Source organism: Asparagus officinalis, chromosome 8 (genome assembly GCF_001876935.1).
Source record: "Asparagus officinalis chromosome 8, Aspof.V1, whole genome shotgun sequence".
Classification (NCBI taxonomy): Eukaryota; Viridiplantae; Streptophyta; class Magnoliopsida; order Asparagales; family Asparagaceae; genus Asparagus; species Asparagus officinalis.
In genome coordinates this window covers 19,427,038-19,448,805 of record NC_033801.1, presented here as the reverse complement: position 1 = coordinate 19,448,805, position 21,768 = coordinate 19,427,038, and the positions used below count along the sequence as shown (strand labels likewise).

Genomic DNA, 21,768 nt, shown 5'->3' with positions numbered 1-21,768 from the left:
GTTAGCACTAAAACATGTATTAAAGAGGAAATATATTGCACTCACCAAAAAAATAAAAAGAAAGAAAACTAATCGCACCTCAAAATTAGCAAGTCAAATAAAATTAAATAAGTTTATTCATTTTTCTCTGATTGAACAAGAAACCACTAGTGCTATTCAAGGCAGAAAAGAACCTCTTACCAAATCCCAATCTAATCCAAAAACGAAAGAAGCCTTGCAGAAGAGAATTACATTTAAATGAGATGCAATTTTACCAAACCAATCCAGCTCAACTAGAACTCATCTAATCCTAGTTCAATTAGCTTGAACTCAAGTATAAACTAATCAAAAAACAAACTAAATCAGTTCTAATCAAATAATTATTATGAAATCCTTCCAAATTGATGTTCTAAGCCCTAACCAATAATCCAAGCACTCGCGGAGGTTGAGATTTCAAGGATTGTGCACTTAAGCTTGGTTTAACCGATGACTTCTTTGCTAGGTGATGCAAGGAACTAACCCATAATTTACCAAACACAGAGTGGGGGAAAATGTTGATAAACCTATGTTTTTTTCTTCTTATAGAATTGGGTGACATTGTGGTTATAGGTCTTAGTTTGGATGGCGCCCTTTGTCCAACGCCTCAAGGACTTGCCATTTGGCTTAGTTCAGTATCCTTGGAAGGTATATCCTCTTACTCTTTTGTTTGAGGTTGATAGTGGAGAAGTCAATATACCAAAGTTATGGGCAGAATATTGTGCTTCAATGGATAAATAAACATATGACAAGTCACCTTTCGCCCAAAAAAATGGTAGCCTTGAGATACCAAATTGCTAGATGATGGTGTCCATAAAACTTGAATTGAAAGTAGACTTCAAAAAAAAAAAAAAAAAAAAAAAAAAAGAAAGTAGACTTCAAAAAAAAAAAAAAAAAACAAGAAACAGCACCCTCTAACTGCAGTTGGGAGTAACTTCTGGTAAATAAATGAGGAGTGCGTATCATCTCCCAAAAGAAATTCAGGATAGACAACAAGAAAGTAGCAGTTCCAACCAACCCACAACAGTAATATGAAAATGAGCTCAAACAAGAATCAGTTACATTCACTAAATAATACTTTCCATACAAAGAACATTAAATAAACAGCACATAACTCAGGATTCAACAGAGACCACCCAAAATGTTCTGTAAAAACACCATCTTTCTCATTACACTCGGGCTACAGAAGCCCTATTCAAGGACATATAAATATTTCAGTTTAGTAAACAAAAACTCAAAAAACCAAAACAGAGCACCCAATCGAAGGGTCTATCTGATGCAGTTTTGTCGAAACATCGGTATCCTTCCCTCTATAATATTAACACTTTAACAGTTGATTCCACATTGCTGGACATCAGGGCCAGTGACTCTAGTAGTGAAAGGATCAACCCTAACCCACAACAAGGAGAAGATCGAGGCCAGCAAAATAGACCAAACAACCACAATAGTCGGAGTTCTGTTCTGCCTTCCCATCAAACCTTTAAGAAAAGGGTATAGATGAACAATGACCCAGAAAGCAAAGAAGAGCTTCCCAAAGAGTGGACCCCATGACTGGTAACCGCTATTAATAGCATATGAAATGCCAGCGACGACACCCACTAAATTGACTATAAGGAGGGTAGTAGGAGGTATTAGTAGTGTCGTCCATTTGAACATGTATAGCTCGGCAAAGTCACCGTCCTCATCAGAGGCCTTCGAGGTGACAGTAAAGTTTGTGTCAATACCGGCAAGAACTTTAAGAAGCCCTTGGAAGACAGCAAAAAGATGAGCAGATACACCTCCTATGACCCAAAACTGTTCATTCCTCCACCATTCGTCGATCCCAACACCACTCCATCTCATTTCCAGTATACCAGTGGCAAAGATAGAGATAAAGAGAGAGATGAACCAAATACTGGCGATATTACTGATCTGTAGCGTATAACATATTCAAAATTCAGTATTTATGCAATACAAATGTTATATAATTAAGGGTTAAATTGCTGACAGACCCCCTATAGTAAAAAAGAAATAACTAAGGGGTGTATCCACACTTGGGCAAATGGTACAGGGGACCTATCCTCACCAATAGAACTAAGGGGTCTATCCCCAATTTAACTCTATAATTAAGAATAAGTAGGACTGCTGTGGCTCTCCATAATATTAGTTGGCGTGCTGCTGACATGATATACATCAAAACCATCGCTCTAACTTGGGTAATGTTGATTATCATGACCATAGGGGGTATTGATATGTGTCAGTCAACAGTATGGAGGGACACACCAACCTTGTTTACTCTATTATTAATGTAGTAGTCGATTTAAGGAAAGTACCTGAGGGATAATGAATTTTCCAGTAAGGAGGCAGATGGCTGGCAATGTACAGTATATAACGAGAGGAGATGGTGGTGTTAATGTACGCAAACCTCTCTAAGAATTTGAGTCGTCCTCCATATCCATACCATATAGGACAATGACGACTGAAGAGAATCTCAACAGATCCTAGAGCCCAACGAAGCACTTGGTTCAAACGATCTGACAAGTTAATTGGAGCAGATCCTTTGAAGGCAGGAGGATGAGGCATGCAGTAGATTGAACGCCAACCACGAGCATGCATCTTGAATCCAGTGAGAATATCCTCTGTAACTGAACCATAAATCCATCCAATCTGCAGCAGGATATCAACCACTTATGACCTTACTTACCTAGAAAGAAGGTAAACAAGAGCTATTCCAGCTCTACAGATTTAACTACACTTAGCAAATTCATGTACAAAGTTCAGAATAGCAGAAACCTAAATTAACGGTATCACTTTCTAATTGATGTTCTCAAATTTTCATGTCACAGCAAACTGGAAGCAGTAACTGCAAAGGGTTTCACTGTTCGGTCATAACTAATACAGCCATAGGAAATAAGAGATTACTGTATGAGCCAGGAGTTCTATACCTCTCTACCCCATTCCGACTTATCTTCGTAGCCACAGCTGATGACATGAATAGCTTCTTTCAGAAGTGATTCAGGGGTTGCTGATTGAGGTACACCACCATGTTCCATTAGTGTAGAGGCAACAAAGGCAGTCGACTGACCAAACCTTTTCTCCAAGCTCACTTGCGACATGAGCAGTGACTTCTCATCATCAAATCCAGCTCCTATAATTATAAATATCTCCAAGCTCACTTGCGACATGAGCAGTGACTTCTCATCATCAAATCCAGCTCCTATAATTATAAATAGCCAAAAGATGAGTTAACCTCAGGAAGAAACCCTAAACAAATCAGCAAAGTAAATAAGTAATATGCATTCCTCAAGACAAAGTAGAGAAGCTTGAAGCACATTAAAATTGGAACAAATAGCAGTATCACATAACTTCAAAATCACCAAATTGCTATATGAATATAAAATAGGTATGAGCGTACCTTCAACTCCCTCTTCTATGTCTTCCAGATTGAAAATTGGTACAGTATTGTCAATATGCTTGCTTGACCTTTTCTTGTCTGAACCTTTCTTGCTTGATTTTGAACTTTTCTTCCTAGAACCACCACACAATGAAGAGAAGAATCCACCCGCCTTATGCTTCTTGATAGGAGGCTCATAGCCATATAAAGCAGTTCTATTGAAAACACATCCTGTACCCACATAAACGGGGCCTTGGATGCCATCGAGACCTCTCAAATTAATCTAGAATGATAAGAAAACAAGGAAGAATTCAGAAAATTTCAGACCTTCACAGAGTTTTGTAATCAAACTAATTGTAAATCTTTCTTAGAATAAAAACAGCTAAAGTCTTTACAGAATTGAATTTGTTAAGATGAAATTTTAGTGGCACAAAAAGACAAATGAGGCATGCTGAGAGAATCATATATATAAATAAAAAAAACGTAGTAACGCCACAAACTTAAAAAGGAATTTTGAATCTCTTAGAGGACTATCCTTCTCCAAAATCATCGTTTCTTATGCAGTTGCATAAAAATGAGCCAAGTTGAAGGTGTTTTTTACTTGGAAGAGACTTTTTTCTTTTATAATAATGTATAGCTCAGGTGAAAGCATGTGTATGAAACCCTTACCTACAGTAACACTTGGGCCATATTGTAGCATACAAGCAAAATACCCCTAACACTATGGGCTTGATGAAAACTGATCTCATCTCATTAATAAAAAATGATAAAGAAATAAAAATCCTAGTTGACTTACATCAAAGAACACAGTATTACGGTTGGCGTATCGATCATTCCTGTCTATACCATCAAACCTCTGAGGAAATTGTACATAACAAACTGATTTGCCAAGGTTTGGATCCATAAGGAAACACATAGCTTCCCTCAATGCTTTGCTGTTGTTTATGTAATGATCGCAATCAAGATTCAACATATAAGATCCATTAGTAAGAACAGCCGACACTCGTACCTGTGTGCAAGTTAAAAACAGATTATCAAATGAAACATATAATAGCTTGCAGCTACATCACAAGTCATGACCAGTTTCTTACAAGAGCATTCATGGCACCAGCTTTCTTGTGATGTTGGAAACCAGGACGCTTCTCACGAGACACATAAACCAATCGTGGAAGCTCATTCCCCTCGGTGTCGAGCCCTCCACTGTGCCCTAAGAAAACCTGCAAGTCGTGGAAATCAAACAGAAAGGATCAGCTTGTAGAAATAATTCCTTTACAGAATAGGAACAACACTTATCACAGTAAAACAACAAGATCTTGAGCGAGTCAACTCTTGGACAGTGAAATTCAAGTTGGGTGATGGCTGGGTAAGTCGTGCATCAATACTCAAAAGGCAACAAGCTGACAGATACTATCCTAAGTTCTCAACTTCATCATATTATTCTAAATAATGCGTCAGAACACCAAAGGATTCAGGGGAAAATTTTGAAATTTTATATCATTGAAAAATGGTGCCAGTTACGAGCCAAATCATACCAGAAACGAAGCAAACAATTCAAGTTAGAAGGCAACCTGTATCATTCCGGGATGATCTCTGGTGTTATTTCCAGGCCAAGGTGTTCCATCTTGCATGATCCACCCCTCATCAGGAATTTTCTGTGCTTTTGCAACAAGGCCGTTGATACGAACTTTGAACTCTTCATATTCTCTCTGCATTATAAAAAGTGGTGGTAAGATGTGCACATGCAAGAGAAATAAGAGTCCAACTAAGATAAAAAAACTCAACATGCCAACACTTAGTACATACCTTCATTGCTCGGCGATCTTTGACAAATGAAGGATGAACTTTATCTTTCAAATAATCAATCTTTTGTGCAAAGTACCATTCAGGAGCTCGGGGTTCAATACTGTATTTCTTACTGAAAGGAACCCATTTTCTCGCAAATTCAGAGGTTTCTGCCAGTGCTTCAAATGTCAGCATGGCAGCTCCATCATCAGAGACATAACAAGAAACCTTGTCAACAGGATAATCCACCGAGAGAATTGATAGTACTGTATTAGCAGTAACTAGAGGAGGTTCCTTTAAAGGGTCAACAGTACTGACAAAAATGTCGACCGCAGCCAATTGAGAGGGTTCACCTTCTCTATCATACCTATTAAAATCAACGTAATGTATACACTAACATATTAAATAGCTACCTCGAGCAAACATAGACATGAAAATCTATAAACTAACGTCTTAATTAATAGGAAATTGCAACAGGAAATGTTTAAGAACTAAAAGCTAAAAGCAGATAAATTACCTTATAGCCAGTCTATCAAGATAAGTCTCTCGATTAATAGGAAACCACTTAGGAAACTGATCCAAGATCCACGATATTGCGAACCAGATCTCACAAATCACGGACAGTAACCACAAAGGAAATGCATTGCGCACGGGATTTGTGAGACGATAATGCAAGAAGATGCAAAGAATAACAAGACGCAGAATAATAACCATTCTGTATGGGTTTATACGGGAAGATGGAATAGACACTTTCCTTGAAAGAGGCTGGCGTGCTTCATCGTTCCTGCAATACAAAGGTAATATTTTGGAGAGATCAAATTGCAAGTGATAGAAAACACAATTAAGTACAATTGAAGAAGCTCTGCATACTAGAAGAGATGATTTTAACCACTGTGTAGACATAAAGGTTACAGTATATTGACCAAATTAATTATCCTAAGGAAGACCATATGAGCAAAATTTTTGCAGGAGATAGTGCACTTGTTTTCTTCTCAAAATTTAAAAGGTTGGACAATATATATCAGAATTAAACATCTTGCTCAAGCCATTGGGAATGCTTGGTCCGTTGTACGTAAAGTATGGTATACATTTTATAAGTGATGGGGCTTTAAATGGTGTTCTAGTAAGTGGTAATGTAGCTAGGCCATTTTAGTTCAGAAGTTGTGTTTCTGTGAACACAACACCATGTTTGGTTAGCTGTAAATACTAAGTCATGGAACTATAATGCTGATCTGTCGAATGGAGGGAAAAGTAAGTTTAAGCTTGAAAATGTGAAAAGCTTAAGCTTCCAGTTGCCATTTTAATAGTGATAGTCTATTTACATATAGCATAAAGGTAAACTAAAATTTTGTAAGATGATTTAGAATGTAAGCTTCAAAGCATGAAAAGCTTAAGCCTACATGTTTATGAATTTCATTCTTTGCACATAAATATCAAAATATCCAGATAATCCTCATTTATTATTAATGGAGGAAATGTCAACTTCAAACAGCATGACTAGGAAGCTTCCAATTCCAAACTCACCAGCAAATCTTTTTGGCTATTTTATTAGAAGCATGAAGAAATGTAGGGTGAAATTTTCCATCAACACAGGCATCAAGCAACTAAACATAATGAATTCAATTTAAGAGACAGTAAGATTACAAATCAAGGAATATAACTAAATGTTCCAGTTAAACACAGAATAATGTAGGCCTAGCTGACTCCATTTGATAGCTGAGAAAGGTACAATTTTCATGTAATGTATTGTATTACACTTTAAATTTTATTACGGAAGATCTATGGATATAATAGTTAAATTTTGTGTGTGAACTGAGACGTCCAGAAAGATGTAAAGCCATGTACTTCCCAGTGAGCAAGATTACCAAGTTCAAACATTAAATTATATTCATTATGTTCCACGCCAATGGAAAACTTACAGTAAAGCATCATCCATATTATAGTCTGTAGTTGCATCAATATCACCCACTCCCCTTCCTTCAGAAGGGGGATGGCTAGTACCATTAGTCATGGGAACTACGTTTTTATCCTGCTTCATCTTCCACCCATCAACCCTCTCCTTCCATGCAACATTGCCAAAACCCCCCGAAAACTCCCTCGATGGATTAGCTGGTTATAAAAAAGGAGGGAAAAAAACTCCCATAAATATGCATAAAAACAAATAAGAATTCAAGAATACACATAACAATCTTCAAAAAGAAAACATACGAGAGTGATTGACGCTTGGATAAGGGAGCGTATGCACACGATTCCCATTAACACCTCCTCCTGGAGACATATCAGGAGATGCTCCAGGCATTTCTCCAGAGAGCTGAAAAGAGCACATATATCCATTAAACCAAGTTTTTACAAGGTATTAATACTCATTCCATTTCCATGTACAAAAGGCTACATACTGCTTGGCTATGAGTGAGCAAAGGAATGTGAGTTCGAGGAATCTCCCCGCTATCGTATCTTGCTGCCCCAACATCCTCTCCTCTACCATAGTCCGCATGCCAGCTCAGCATCCTCTCAGCTGCATCATCAACCTCTCCATCATCCCTTTCTTCACCATGGATAAATGGGCTCCCTAATCAAACCACCATCGAACAAACAACAACTTAGACAATCTCCAATACAAGTTCACTTGTTTGAAAAGACAACTATACGATACAAAATCAGACCTTTATGCCTCTTGTACTTGGTCTTGCACTGAGGGCAAGATTGGTTGCCATCTTTCCTCTCATACTCATAGCACGGGCGGCACACGGGGAATCCACAGACATCGCAAGCAACAAAGAGATCTCCATCCGCCGTGGTGCCCACGCCATCGCTGCAGATTTGGCAGACCTGCTGGCTTCCGGCTGGCTTCCCGTGTTTCTTCAATTCAATCAAAATCAGCACTCAATCAATGCGAAAACAAACAAATTTGCGAACGTCTTACTCCAATTAAAATTAGACTTAGTAGCAACTCGAATTATAAATTGGAACTACATTTGGGATGAAGCACACGAAAGAATTAATCTTTTACAAAAGAAATACTGACCCCAGTTCCTCCGTCGACCTCCATTGAATCCTATCAGAGCTAATCAACAGATTCAAATGACGAAGAGCTTCAACCTCACCAGATCTATGAACAATTTGACTGCATGCCTAATAAAAATTAAAAACCCAATTCATAAATAAACACAAACTGAGAGATTCCAATCAATTTGACTAGATCTGACTAATCACCAACTTGTCCCTAAGGTGCTCGATCAATTGCCACACAGACAATGGGAATTCAGCTGATGTATTAACAATATTTCATAACAAAATCAGCTCAATTACAGAGTAAAGAACTGACCTTTGAGCATCAATTGCAAAAGAAATTCACAAAACTTGATGATCTCTCGAAATTTCAGTCAGCTCTCTCTCTCAGCTTCTAATAGGGGGAGAGAGAGAGAGGGATAAATATATAAATAAGAATAAGAAAGGGGAGCCCATCGTGAAAATAACGCTCTAACCATTAGGATGATTTTTAGACGGGTACTTAAGGTGAAATTCGCGTAATGGTCCAGTTAATCTCTGTATTTATATAAAAACACTTCAAATACTTTTTTTTTTGTGCTGCCAGAGAACATTGTTTGCGAAAATGAATAAGAATTGAATTTTTAAACATTTTTCTACCGTTGTGACATTTTTATCTTTGTAACTTTTTTATTTTTCTGAACAGTCATAAATTGAAAGTTGATGGATAGAAAAAATATTTTATGAATAGATAAAAGCTAAGAACTTTTTTTTTCGGTACTCAAGCACAACTGATTAGGATTAAACTTTCTGGTGTGAAAGTAGATGCATACAGAATAATGAGATTTTTTTAATATTTAACAACTATTAGTTTAAAAATAAAGTTTTATAATAACAATTTAAGATGTCTAAGAGATATCCATGATTGTAAAAATCATTTATGCTTAGTTGTAAATGATGCAATTGTCTGAACTTTTATGCAAAATTTCTAGGGCCAATATCTAACGCCTATATTTTAGCTGTGAATTTCGTCGGCTAGTTGCCGAGATAGAAGAGAAATGGAACGAACTTCAGGGACTCCATGTATTGCACCCAAATTTAAACCTCCGTGTGTAGTATGTGGACCCATCCTGCCGATAGTGGGTGAATTTGTCAGTTGGTACGTTATTTTTTTATGCTTAGCTGGCAGTAGCGAGAGAGAGATTACAGCTGTCTTCGGTGTGCTAGAAGACGACCGACACTGCTTCTGGCGGAGGGTATTTTTGTCAATATGCTTGGTTTGGACGTACTAACTGCTCTCTCTCTTCAGACTCGTGTGAGTTGACAATGAACTTGGGCCTTCGGTGGATATAGTACATAAAGCTCATTTTGGCCCAAAAACTTTCAAGTAGGTTATCGAGATACAGAGAGAAAAGCTATTATGCTTGTTGTGAAATTTGAATTAAACTAATAATTTTTTAAAAAGAGTATGAGATTTTAATTATAAGATAAATTGTTTTTTATATTTATTATTTATCTATATACAAAATCTATTGGGGTTAGTACCGTAGCTTAGTATTATTCATTCTACGGAACACCCTTATAGATGATTGTTAAAAGAGACAATAGGTGATTTTTATTTGCAAGCCCAATGTTCAACCTAATTTGCTATAAGTCCACCACTTCAAAAATCCATCTCAAGTACATAATGCTCACTAGTTTGAAGCTTTTCTCAACTCCTTAACATCAGTTCAATATAATTAAAAATGATAATAAATAAATAAGCTTTTTATCTATAATAAGCTAACTTAATTTACTTTTAAGTCCTCCCACTTAAAAAATTAATCATAAACCCGAAAATACTCCATCAACGCTAATAATATAATATAATAATATAATATAATAATATAATGAAGGACCATATAAAGATCATCAGTCTTTGACCTAAAATACTCTATTGAATTACTTTTAAACTTAATTTATATTTCATAAATTTGTTATATCATAAATTGCAAACTGTAGATTGATTATTTAGCTATAAATCTTATTCTTATTTATTTTCAAACATGCCCATTACCATGATTTTATTATTATAAATCTAAAGTATTAGTTATATTTATTTTTAGACTACACACCTTGAAAATCACTCTTAGAGTAAAAAAAAACTACAGCAACCTATTTTTAAGCTCAACTTGTGACGGTTTTGTACATCTGGTTTAAGTTGTTATATTCCACTTTGACTTGCTATATTTCTTTTCTAAGAATCTAGGTGTACGGTTTTTTAGACCAAATGCATAAGCATTATTTTAGGTTTTTTCCCCATTGTTGCAATGTTGTAAATTGTAGGTAAGATTTTTCCTATAAGTTCAAGGTTTTATGCTCATTTATTTTTAAATTCATCCACTTTACAAAGGTTTTTTTTTTCTAAATCAAAGTATTTTGATAGTTTTCTATACATGTAAGTTGTTATATTTCATTTTAACATGTAAATTTTTGTTTTAAGTGGTTAGGTAGAGTATGGATTCTATCAGAACACCCTATCTAACAGGGTAATCTATACCACTCATGGGTGGCTAAATGGTTAGTTTGTAAATTATGGTTATTCTATTTATGGTATAAACCACCTCACTTTTATAGGTGTGATTTTCGTAGAAATCCTAATGTTTTTGTACAACATGTATTTATAAATAAAATACTTAACAATGTTGTATTTTTATTTTTATTTTCCCATGCCAATGAGGCGGCATCAAAAATATTTTTTGTGTATAAACTCAAAATTTTAGCCTATTGCCTTTTTAACTTACTCTCTTCCTAAAATGAGTTATTGTGCATACGCCCAAAATCTTGCATTCATTTATTATTGAAGTCACTCACCTCAAAAATCACGCTTGAGATCCAAAATATTCATTTGAACAAATCTTAAACTCACTTTACATTTTCACCACTCATCATATGTGAGTATATGTTGTTATAACCTTGTATATTTTCGTTCTAAATCCAAAGCCATATTATTTATTTTTAAACTCACTCATTTCCAAATCTACTCTTAAACACAAAATACTCAACATTAATTTTAAATCTATTTTGTATTACAACTATTTGGTATACATTGTGAGTCATTATATTTTTTTTGTTTTAAGTGGTCAGCTACTCCGTATTTTTGAACTAAATATTTAATCCATAAAGTTTTTTTTTTTGCCCTAAGCCTAAAGTTCCTCTCTATTTTTTGAGCTCACTCATATTCATAGTAATTTTTATCTTTTATTTTAGATTTTTTCATGTTAATATCGCAGCATAGTGAACTTTAGATGTGCGATTTTTTTGCTTCATTTATTTTTAAACTCACTCACTTTTTAAAAAAAAATTATCTCTAAACCGAAAGTTTTACATTTGTTTGCTTTTAGACCCACACAATTTCTAGATCACCTAGATTCTTACATAATTAAAATAATTAATTTAAACTATTGTATGTTAGAATTTTTTGTATCATTATAAGATGTTGTATTTTACTTTAGCTTGCTATTTTATTCAAAGTATTAGGCATATAATGTATTTTTAGGTCATATACTTAAACTATATTTTTTGACCGTTTGCACGCAAATGTCGCGGCAACGAGTGGGTTAATTTTGCTTGTCTTTATACTAAATCTATTGGTGTTAGTATTGTAGATTGACATTATTCCTTTTATAGTACACCCCAATAGCTTATTGTTAAAAGCGATGATAAGTAATTTTTATTTACAAATCTAATGTTCAAAACAATTTTCTTATAAGTGCACCACTTCAAAAATCCATCTCAAGTATATAATGCTCTTTGAATTTGAAAAGTTTCTCAACTCCGCAACACCAGTTCGGTGTAGTTAAAACTAATAATAAATAAATAAGATTTTTATTTATAAACCCAATAAGCTAACCCAATTTACTTTTAATCCCACCCACTTGAAAAATTAACCTAAAATACTCCATGAACTCTAATAACATAATATAATAATATAATGAAGGACCGTATAAAGATTTTTTTGCTATAAACCCAAAATTCACTAATTATTTTTAAATTCACTCACTTCATAATCAGTCTTTGACCTAAAATACTCTAATGGATTACTTTTAAACTTAATTTATATTTCATAAATTTTAATATATCATAAGTTACAAGTCACTTACAACTATATATTGGTTATTTAGCTATAAATATTATCCTTATTTATTTTCAAACATACATATTGCAAGAAATTTTTATTATAAATCTAAAGTATTATATATATTTATTTTTAAACCATACACCTCAAAAATCACTCTTAAAAACTACAACAACCTATTTTTTAAACTCAAGTTGTTATATTCTACCTTGACTTACCATATTTCTTTTCTAAGAATCTAAGTGTATAATGTTTTAGACCAAAATGCTTAAGCATTATTTTAGGTTTTTGTCCACATTGTTGCAATGCCGCAAATAGTAAGTGAGGTTTCTCATTTAAGTTTAAGGTTTTATGCTCATTTATTTCTAAATTCACCCACTTTACAAAGATTTTTCCCCTAAATCAAAAGTATTCTAGCAGTTTTCTATACATATAAGTTGTTATATTTCATTTTAACATATAAATTTTTTCTCTAAGTGGTTAGGTGACACCCCATCCAGTAGGATAATCTGTACCACTCATGGGTGGTTAAATGGTTTGTTAGTGAATTATGGTTATTCTATTAATGTTGTAAATCAATCCACTTTTATATGAGGTGGTTTTCATAGAAATCCAAATGCCTTGGTAGTGTATTTTATAAATCAAATACTTAACAATATTGTATTTTTTTCATGCTAATGAAGTGGCATTGAAAATATTTTCGTGTTTTGTGTATAAACTTAAAATTTTAGCTCATTGCTTTTTTAACTTACTCTCTTCCTAATAGGAGTTCTTGTGTATTGATATAATTCCAGAACCAATTATGAAGTTATACTCTGCATGTGTTGATTCTCACCCATTTATTTCGAAACTAGATGAAAGCCGGATTATAGATGGCTTATGCCTTATTCATTTCATGGCTGAAGCAGAAATTCCGTGGATTTGTACTTGGTCATTTGAAACAACTTATACTGTTTCACATCTACCAATTTTATAAAGAAAATTTTATTATAGATGGTGGAATGGCATCTGTCTAAAAGAAAAAATAAAGCAGATAAAAGAAATTATTCAAAGGAATACTGCTATTCTTGAGACTAATATGACTCAAGAAATCCAAAAAGAAATTCTAATGCTAAAAATAGAAAAAATGATACGGAAGAAATATCCTCAGAATTCTGAATCAGAAATTCAGCAGAAGTGCTTAGAATACTTTAAAAAAACAATTTTTGAGGCTTTTGATACTATGATACTAGAAGTCAGAATTCTATGGAAGATACTCTAATACAAGATGCTCAAGACCCAGATGATATGTGGGTCGAAGCAATATGAATTCTTGAAGTCAACGTGCCAGACCTTAAAGGAAAGAGTCCAGCTTCATAAGCAATCAAGTCTAGATTGAGCCTCGGGGAGCCGTCTGGAATAAACTTTTAAAAAGCAATTTTTTAAAAGAATGTAGGCGTCAAAAAATACTGAAAGATATCCAAATACAGCCAAAGAGGAGATCATCAAAAAAATCAAAAGAATACAGATATGAACTGTCTCGCCAGCAAGACAGTGTTTACTGTCTCGCAAGCGAGACAGTGTTTACTGTCTCGCAGCGAGACAGTCTTAGCGAGACAGTGTTTACTGTCTCGTAGCGAGATAGTGTTTACTGTCTCGCCAGCGAGACAGTGTTGAAATGGTCAACAACCACCTTGATAACTGTCGACACGTGGCCATCAATTGTTCAAGAACGTGAGAAACGTCATGGGCGAGAATCACATTGATAACTGCCAAAATAACGGAGTTATAAAACGTGGGAAGGCAGTTACAAGAAAACTGCTGAGCGGTTGAGGATTTCCGAGACAGTATTTACTATCTCGGAACCCGAGATAGTGTTTACTGTCTCGGAGCCCGAGACAGTCTTTACTGTCTCGGCCGTCGAGACAGCAAACACTGTCTCGGAAACACTGTTCATCCTAGAGGCTATAAATACCCCCTTGAGATCATTTTTTGAGGGGGCTGATCATTTTTTTGAGCACTTTGGAGCAGAGAGAGCAGAGTTCCTGAGCTTCTGGCAATTCCTTGAGATTTGAGCTTTGACTTGATCTTAAGAAGAACGACTATCTTACTTTGATAAGATATCGTTTCAAATTCTCACTTCGATAAACAAAGGAAGAATCACTAAACCCCTCACGATCTGTGATTTGGTGGTCCACGAGTCAAAGCGCTCCCGGCACAGGCAAAGATCCCACGCAAGCAGCGATCCAAACAACGATCCTGCGTTTGTTTCTAAAAAGTTATAATTTTTATTTTGTTGTGTAAAAGAAGTCTTATAAAAAGGCTATCTCTTTTGAATTTGTTGTAATCGAACGAAGATATAATGAATTCCACAGCAAAACCAACTTTTGACGCAAACAAACTGGCGACCACAGTGGGAGCCAACGGTCTCGCTGCCGAGACCGTCGTGTCGCAGCCAACCATCAAGATCCAGGTTGAATCAACGGTCGAGAACGAGTTCGATCAAGCGAAGTTTGAGGAGTATTTGTCATCCTTATCTGTAAAGTTTTCCTCACCTCGCAAATGCAGGAAGATTTCATCTTTGTTGAAGTTGTCAAACACTACAGATGAAGACTCTCGCTTGATTGTTGCTGAGGATTCTACTCGCAACCTCTCTGCTCATAATGACTCTTCTCCAATTAAGGAGTCGTTAAATCAAAGCCCGCCGGCATTGACGAAGAGGGCTCGTCAGAGACAACATCAGCGCCGCGCTCGTCAAATAGCTAAGGCCTTGGAACAAACCGACGGGGTTCGTTATCACGCGGACCTAGAGTCGAGGAGGCATCGAGTGGTTCAGTTGTCTCAACAACCAATTACTCATATCTCTGCTAAACCAACGATGGATGAATGGACTTTAGTCAAAAGGGTTCGCTCAACCCTCAAAGAACGTATACAAAAGCGTCGTGCAAATGCTGCTTATGCCCGTGCTCTCTTACAACAAAGACTAGAAAGAAACAAGAAAACGGTGGCCAAAGAACCACCAAAATTCTATAAAGTTTGGATCCCGAAGTCTGGACTTAAGCAAAATCAGTATTCGGAGCCCGTTAAGACTCCATACCCGCGAAGGGGTGGTCCTAAACGTGCGACTCCCGACATGACCTTGGATCGCTCAAAGACAGTAATAAATTGTCCTGAGAATGCCAACAAGGTTTTACACCCCCAGAAGAAGACACATTCACCAAAAGATATCGTCATACCTGGGAGGTCATGCCAACAGACGATACGATTTTTTGGCAATCATACCGATGAATCGTATTATCAAGTTGGGGGTGTGAATAAATTTCGAAAGAAAATTATTCAAGAAATAAACTCTCATTGTTCCTGTGCGCTACTTATAAGAGCAGCATTGTTGGAATATAACTACACAAAACGAGAAGCCATCCCACGAAGAGCCTCGATATTCTATAGTCTTTTCACTAAAATGTCGAAGCCTAAGCCTAGATATTTCCGCAAGAGAAGATCAGCTGTCCAAGATGATGAATTCCCTGAAGTCACCATCAACATGGCTGATAAAGGAAAATCTAAGCGGTATTCAAGTGAATCAAATCCCGACTTTTCCTCGAGAGGGAAAGTCAATTCAAGAATTGCCAAACGGATGACCCGATTCCAGTTAAGAGCCATCAGACATAGGGATTACAAGAGAATGCATGAAGGAATGTCATCAGAGGATGAGCTCTCGGACACTTGTTCTGCGATCGCTTCGGATGATACGGTATCTAGCACAGGACAAACCAGAGAAGTACTCACGATCACCTCTGATCAATTTGCTCAAATACTTCAAGAAGCTCTAGCCAAACAACGTGAAGAAATCAGAGCTGAGATAAAGACAGAGATGGAATTAGCTATCCAACAAATGAGGGAATTGCTAGCTCAATGGCTTCAACCTCCAGAGTCCAGTCAGCGACACTCAGAATATTATGGATGACAGTGATCCAGAAGTGGATGAAGTCATTATGGCTGATACACCTCCCAATGACAATAACGCTGGGGGTGGTTTAACGGATCCTCCCAATAACGATATTGGGGGTGGTTCGATGGCACCTTTTACAGGGGGTGGTCTAACTCATTCTCCTCAACGTCCTTCAAATAAAGACATAGACGATGACGAGAAAATGAAAGAGCTTGAAAACAAAGTTAATGCTTTGATGATGGCTCAAGAAGTGAAAAAGACGGGTATTCCATGTCCCTATCCAAGAGAATGAGATTCAATATCGTACCCGGCAAAATTCAATCTGATTAACTTCACACCATTTGATGGGAAGAGCTCGCCTACTCAGCACTTGATTTATTTCAAGTCTCATTTGGGTATGATATTTGGAAATGAGGCTTTAATGGTCCGGTCATTCGTTGGCACCCTTCGTGGGCCCGCCTTCGATTGGTACCGACGGCTCAAGCCAGGGAGCATCAATTGTTGGGATGACATGGAAAGTTTGTTCCTCAGCAATTTCTTCGATGATGACACCGAAGTGTCAATCGGAATCCTTTTGGATGAGAAGCAAAAAGACGGAGAGTCAGTCGACAATTTTGTCAAGCGTTTCCGTAACATGGCGATGAATTGCAGAGATCCTGTTACAGAGGAGTTCATCCTGCAAACATGCCACAATAATCTCTCTATCGATGTCCTGGAAGTCCTGGGGGTCGTATCATCCAAAACTTGAAAAGATTTGAAAATGCGCGGTGAACAAGCTGAACACTTTCTTTAAAGAAAGAAAGCTGAGAGAAGCTGACCGATGACATCTGCAATCACTGGGAACGCCACTCCCGATCTGAGGTTTCAAAAGGAGTATTCTTTCGAAGATGGTGAAGCTCCAGCCATCTTGAAATACCTCCTCGCCAATGACAAAATTGAGCTACCACCTATTAAAGATCAGGAGGGAGCTAAGAGGATTACGGATCCAAACTACTGTGCGTACCACAGAAGGGTTCTTCATCCCACTGAGATTTGCTTCGGACTCAAAAACAAAATCCAAGCCTTAATTGACTCCGGCGTCATAACGGCGAAACAAGCCAAGTAAAGACGACTCCAACTCCATTGGGTGCACGAGTATAAACTGTTTCCCCACACTCCGAAGAGTATACGAGTATAAACTGCTTCTCAAAACTCCATTGGGTGCACGAGTATAAACTGTTTCCCCTCACTCCAAAGAGTATACGAGTATAAACTGCTCCTCGATACTCCAATAGGTATATTAGTCTAAACTATTTCCCACTATTGACGGAAAGTTCCTTAAAAATTTTTACATGTAATATTCTTAAGGATAACCCGGTCATGTAACTCAATATGATGTTAGACCCAGTTTCGCGAAGGAAGCTGGGGGTGGATGGTTCATGTAACGGAAAGTTCTCGGAAGAATGCTATATGTAATTTTCTTAGGGATAACCCGATCATTACAAATAAAGTGATAAACACTACATCCCCACGGTGATTTCTGAATACTCTTTTGCTGAGATGAGATTCGATCACTTCGTTGGATCAATCTTTCCTCACAAACCACTATTTGGTCAAACCTTTAAACAGTTAGGACCAAAGCCAAAATCCCCTCTCGATTCCTTCCATGAACGAAAACCTTTAAACAGTTAGGACCAAAGCCAAAATCCCCTCTCGATTCCTTCCATGAACGAGAGGTCCACCCAAATTGAACGATCAAACATTTAAACAATTAGGATCGTCTCAAATTCCCATTTGGTCAAACCTTTAAACAGTTAGGACCAAAGCCAAAATCCTCTCTCGATTCCTTCCATGAACGAGAGGTCCACCCAAATTGAACGATCAAACCTTTAAACAGTTAGGATCGTCTCAAATTCCCATTTGGTCAAACCTTTAAACAGTTAGGACCAAAGCCAAAATCCCCTCTTGATTCCTTCCATGAACGAGAGGTCCACGCAAATTGAATGATCAAACCTTTAAACAGTTAGGATCCTCTCAAATCCCCATTTGGTCAAACCTTACTACAGTTAGGACCAAAACTAAAATCCCCTCTCGATTCCTTCCATGAACGACAGGTCCACACAAATTAAACGATCAAACCTTTAAACAGTTAGGATCGTCTCAAATCCCCATTTGGTCAAACCTTACTACAGTTAGGACCAAAACCAAAATCTCCTCTCGATTCCTTCCATGAACGAGAGGTCCACCCAAATTGGACGATCAAACCTTTAAATAGTTAGGATCGTCTCAAATCCCCATTTGGTCAAACCTTACTACAGTTAGGACCAAAACCAAAATCCCCTCTTGATTCCTTCCATGAACGAGAGGTCCACTCAAATTGGACGATCAAACCTTTAAACAGTTAGGATCGCCTCAAGTCCCCATTTGGTCAAACCTTTAAACAGTTAGGAACAAAGCCAAAATCCTCTCTCGATTCTTTCCATGAACGAGAGGTCCACAAATTGAACGGTCAAACCTTTAAACAATTAGGATCGTCTCAAGTTCTCATTTGGTCAAACCTTTAAACAGTTAGGACTAAAGCCAAAATCCCCTCTCGATTCCTTTCATGAACGAGAGGTCCACAAATTGAACGATCAAACCTTTAAACAGTTAGGATCATCTCAAATTCTCATTTGGTCAAACCTTACTACAGTTAGGACCAAAACCAAAATCCCCTCTCGATTCCTTCCATGAACGAGGGTCAAACCTTACTACAGTTAGGACCAAAACCAAAATCCCCTCTCGATTCCTTCCATGAACGAGAGGTCAACTCAAATTGAACGATCAAACCTTTAAACAGTTAGGATCGTCTCAAATTCCCATTTGGTCAAACCTTTAAACAGTTAGGACCAAAGCCAAAATCCCCTCTTGATTCTTTTCATGAACAAGAGGTCCACAAATTGAACGATCAAACCTTTAAACAGTTAGGATCGTCTCAAGTCCCAATTTGGTCAAATTAAACAGTTAGGATCGTCTCAAGTCCCAATTTGGTCAAACCTTTAAACAGTTAGGACCAAAGCCAAAATTCTCTCTCGATTCCTCCAAGGAACGAGAACCTTTAAACAGTTAGGACCAAAGCCAAAATTCTCTCTCGATTCCTCCAAGGAACGAGAAGTCCACAAATAGAGCGATTAACCCTTCCTACAGTTAGGATCGTCTCAAAACTCCCACTTGGTCAAACCTTACTACAGTTAGGACCATAACCAAAATTTCTTTTCGATTCATTTCGCGAACGAAAGGTCCAACTTTCAATTGAATAATCAAACCTTATGACAGTTAGGATTATTCAAACCCGTCCAGATTCTTTAAGTAGAGATCCCACTTTGAGTTTCCTTTGCACCTAGGAGATAGAATATAAAATTCTTCCTCTCCGATTTTGGGTTCATCTCTACCAACAAACAAGAGACCAGTAGATAGAATATAAAATTCTTCCTCTCCAATTTCGGGTTCATCTCTACCAACAAACAAGGGACCAGGAGATAGAATATAAAATTCTTCCTCTCCATCATTGGGTTCATCTCTACCACCAAAAAAGAGATCATGTTACTCCAATAGGTACACGAGTCTAAACTGTTTCCCTACTCTTAACAGGAAGTTTCTGGAGAATATTACTCAGAATATTCTTAAGAATAACCTGATTATCTCCCAACGGGTATATGAGGTTAAACTATTTCCCGAACACTCCAATAGAGCATATGAGTATAAACTATTTCTCCATTCTTCGACGGCAGTTCAAATTCAAGACTTCGACAGCGGCCACGCGATAAACGCAGCACCGGAGGAATTTTAGCTATTCTACAAAGCACTGAATAGGCTAAAAGATGAAGAAGTCAAGAATTGAAGCCATCCGTAGACCATGTTACGCAACGTTCTCAACAAACTACTAAAGAAATTGCAAGGAAAAATCTATATTATCCAAAGTATCCCAAACTCCTCTATATAAGAATAAGTCTGGAATACTTTGGAGGGGGTATCTGTAGGCGTCAAAAAATACTGAAAGCTATCCAAATACAGCCCAAGAGGAGATCATCAAAAAAATCAAAAGAATACAGATATGAATTGTCTCGCCAGCAAGACAGTCTTTACTGTCTCACAACGGAGACAGTGTTTACTGTCTCGCAGCGCAGACAGTCTTTACTGTCTCACAACGAGACGGTCTTTTACTATCTTGCAATGAGACAGTCTTTTACTGTCTCGCAGCGAGACAGTCTTTTACTGTCTCACCAGCGAGACAGTGTTTACTGTCTCGCCAGCGAGACAGTGTTTACTATCTCGCCAGCGAGACAGTGTTGAAATGGTCAACAACCACCTTGATAACTGCCGGCACGTGCGCACCAACTGTTCAAGAACGTGGGAACGTGTCGGCGAGAATCACGTTGATAACTGCCAAAATAACGAGTTGTAAAACGTGAGAAGGCAGTTACAAGAAAACTGCTGGGCGGTTGAGGATTTCCGAGATAGTATTTATGTCTCGGAACCCCGAATAGTGTTTACTGTCTCGGAACCCGAGACAGTAAACTCTGTCTCGGCCGCCGAGACAGCAAACACTGTCTCGGAAACACTGTTCATCCTAGAGGCTATAAATACCCCCCTGAGATCATTTTTTGAGGGGGCTGATCATTTTTAGCACTTTGGAGCAGAGAGAGCAGAGTTCCTGAGCTTCTGGCAATCCCTTGAGATTCGAGCTTTGACTTGATCTCAAGAAGAACGACTATCTTACTTCGATAAGATCTCATTTCAAATTCTCACTTCGATAAACGAAGGAAGAATCATTAAACCCCTCACGATTCAATCAGAATCTGTGATTTGGTGGTCCACGAGTCAAAGCGCTCCCGGCACAGGCAAAGATCCCACGCAAGCAGCGATCCAAACAACGATCCTGCGTTTGTTTCTAAAATGTTGTAATTTTTATTTTGTTGTGTAAAAGAAGTCTTATAAAAAGGCTATCTCTTTTGAATTTGTTGTAATCGAACGAAGATATAATGAATTCCACAGCAAAACCAACTTTTGACGCAAACAAAGAAGCTTTTATAAAGCTACTTTATAAAAAGAAGAATTTACACTATTATAAAAAAGTTATACTTTTAAAAGGTTATGCTGCCATGATTACCTTTGAGAAAGATTCCCTTGCCACGTTATTATCGAGATGCTTCTAAAGCTTTTACAAAGGCATCTTTCTTCGTCTATATAAAGGAATTGAAGGCAAAAGAGTTATGTAAGCTTAGTAGAGAGAAAATAAAAGAGTGTTAGAGAGAAGAGTTTATAAGAAAGTTTCCTCTGGAAAATGTAAGTGTGTACTTATTGTAAAAAGTTTGGATAATAAAGATATTATTTTGCAAATCGACCGCCTCAAGTTGTAAGTTCTTCTTTCGCTTCTTATTCTTTTGTTTCCACTTTGAAATTGGTATCAGAGCCAGATTATTGATTATGTCTGCTTAGATTTGTGCTCTTATAGTTTATCTTTTTGACTGTTTAACTATAAGAATGTAGAAATCATATATATTCTTTTTATTCTCTGTTTAAGAACTTAGTCTGCAAACTTATGGG

At 37.0% G+C, this 21,768-nt stretch overlaps 1 protein-coding gene across 1 annotated transcript; it reads right to left on the bottom strand.

The window, feature by feature from the left end:
- On the bottom strand, positions 1,046 to 8,634 carry LOC109820019 (probable cellulose synthase A catalytic subunit 8 [UDP-forming]). The gene is given in 16 exon segments (XM_020386058.1): positions 1,046 to 1,926; positions 2,328 to 2,394; positions 2,396 to 2,661; positions 2,940 to 3,142; positions 3,410 to 3,671; positions 4,185 to 4,397; positions 4,480 to 4,605; positions 4,957 to 5,094; positions 5,192 to 5,537; positions 5,688 to 5,954; positions 7,090 to 7,279; positions 7,379 to 7,481; positions 7,567 to 7,739; positions 7,834 to 8,029; positions 8,196 to 8,302; positions 8,496 to 8,634. Coding segments are annotated over 15 exon segments (3,159 nt in total). The 5' UTR covers positions 8,220 to 8,302; positions 8,496 to 8,634; the 3' UTR covers positions 1,046 to 1,341.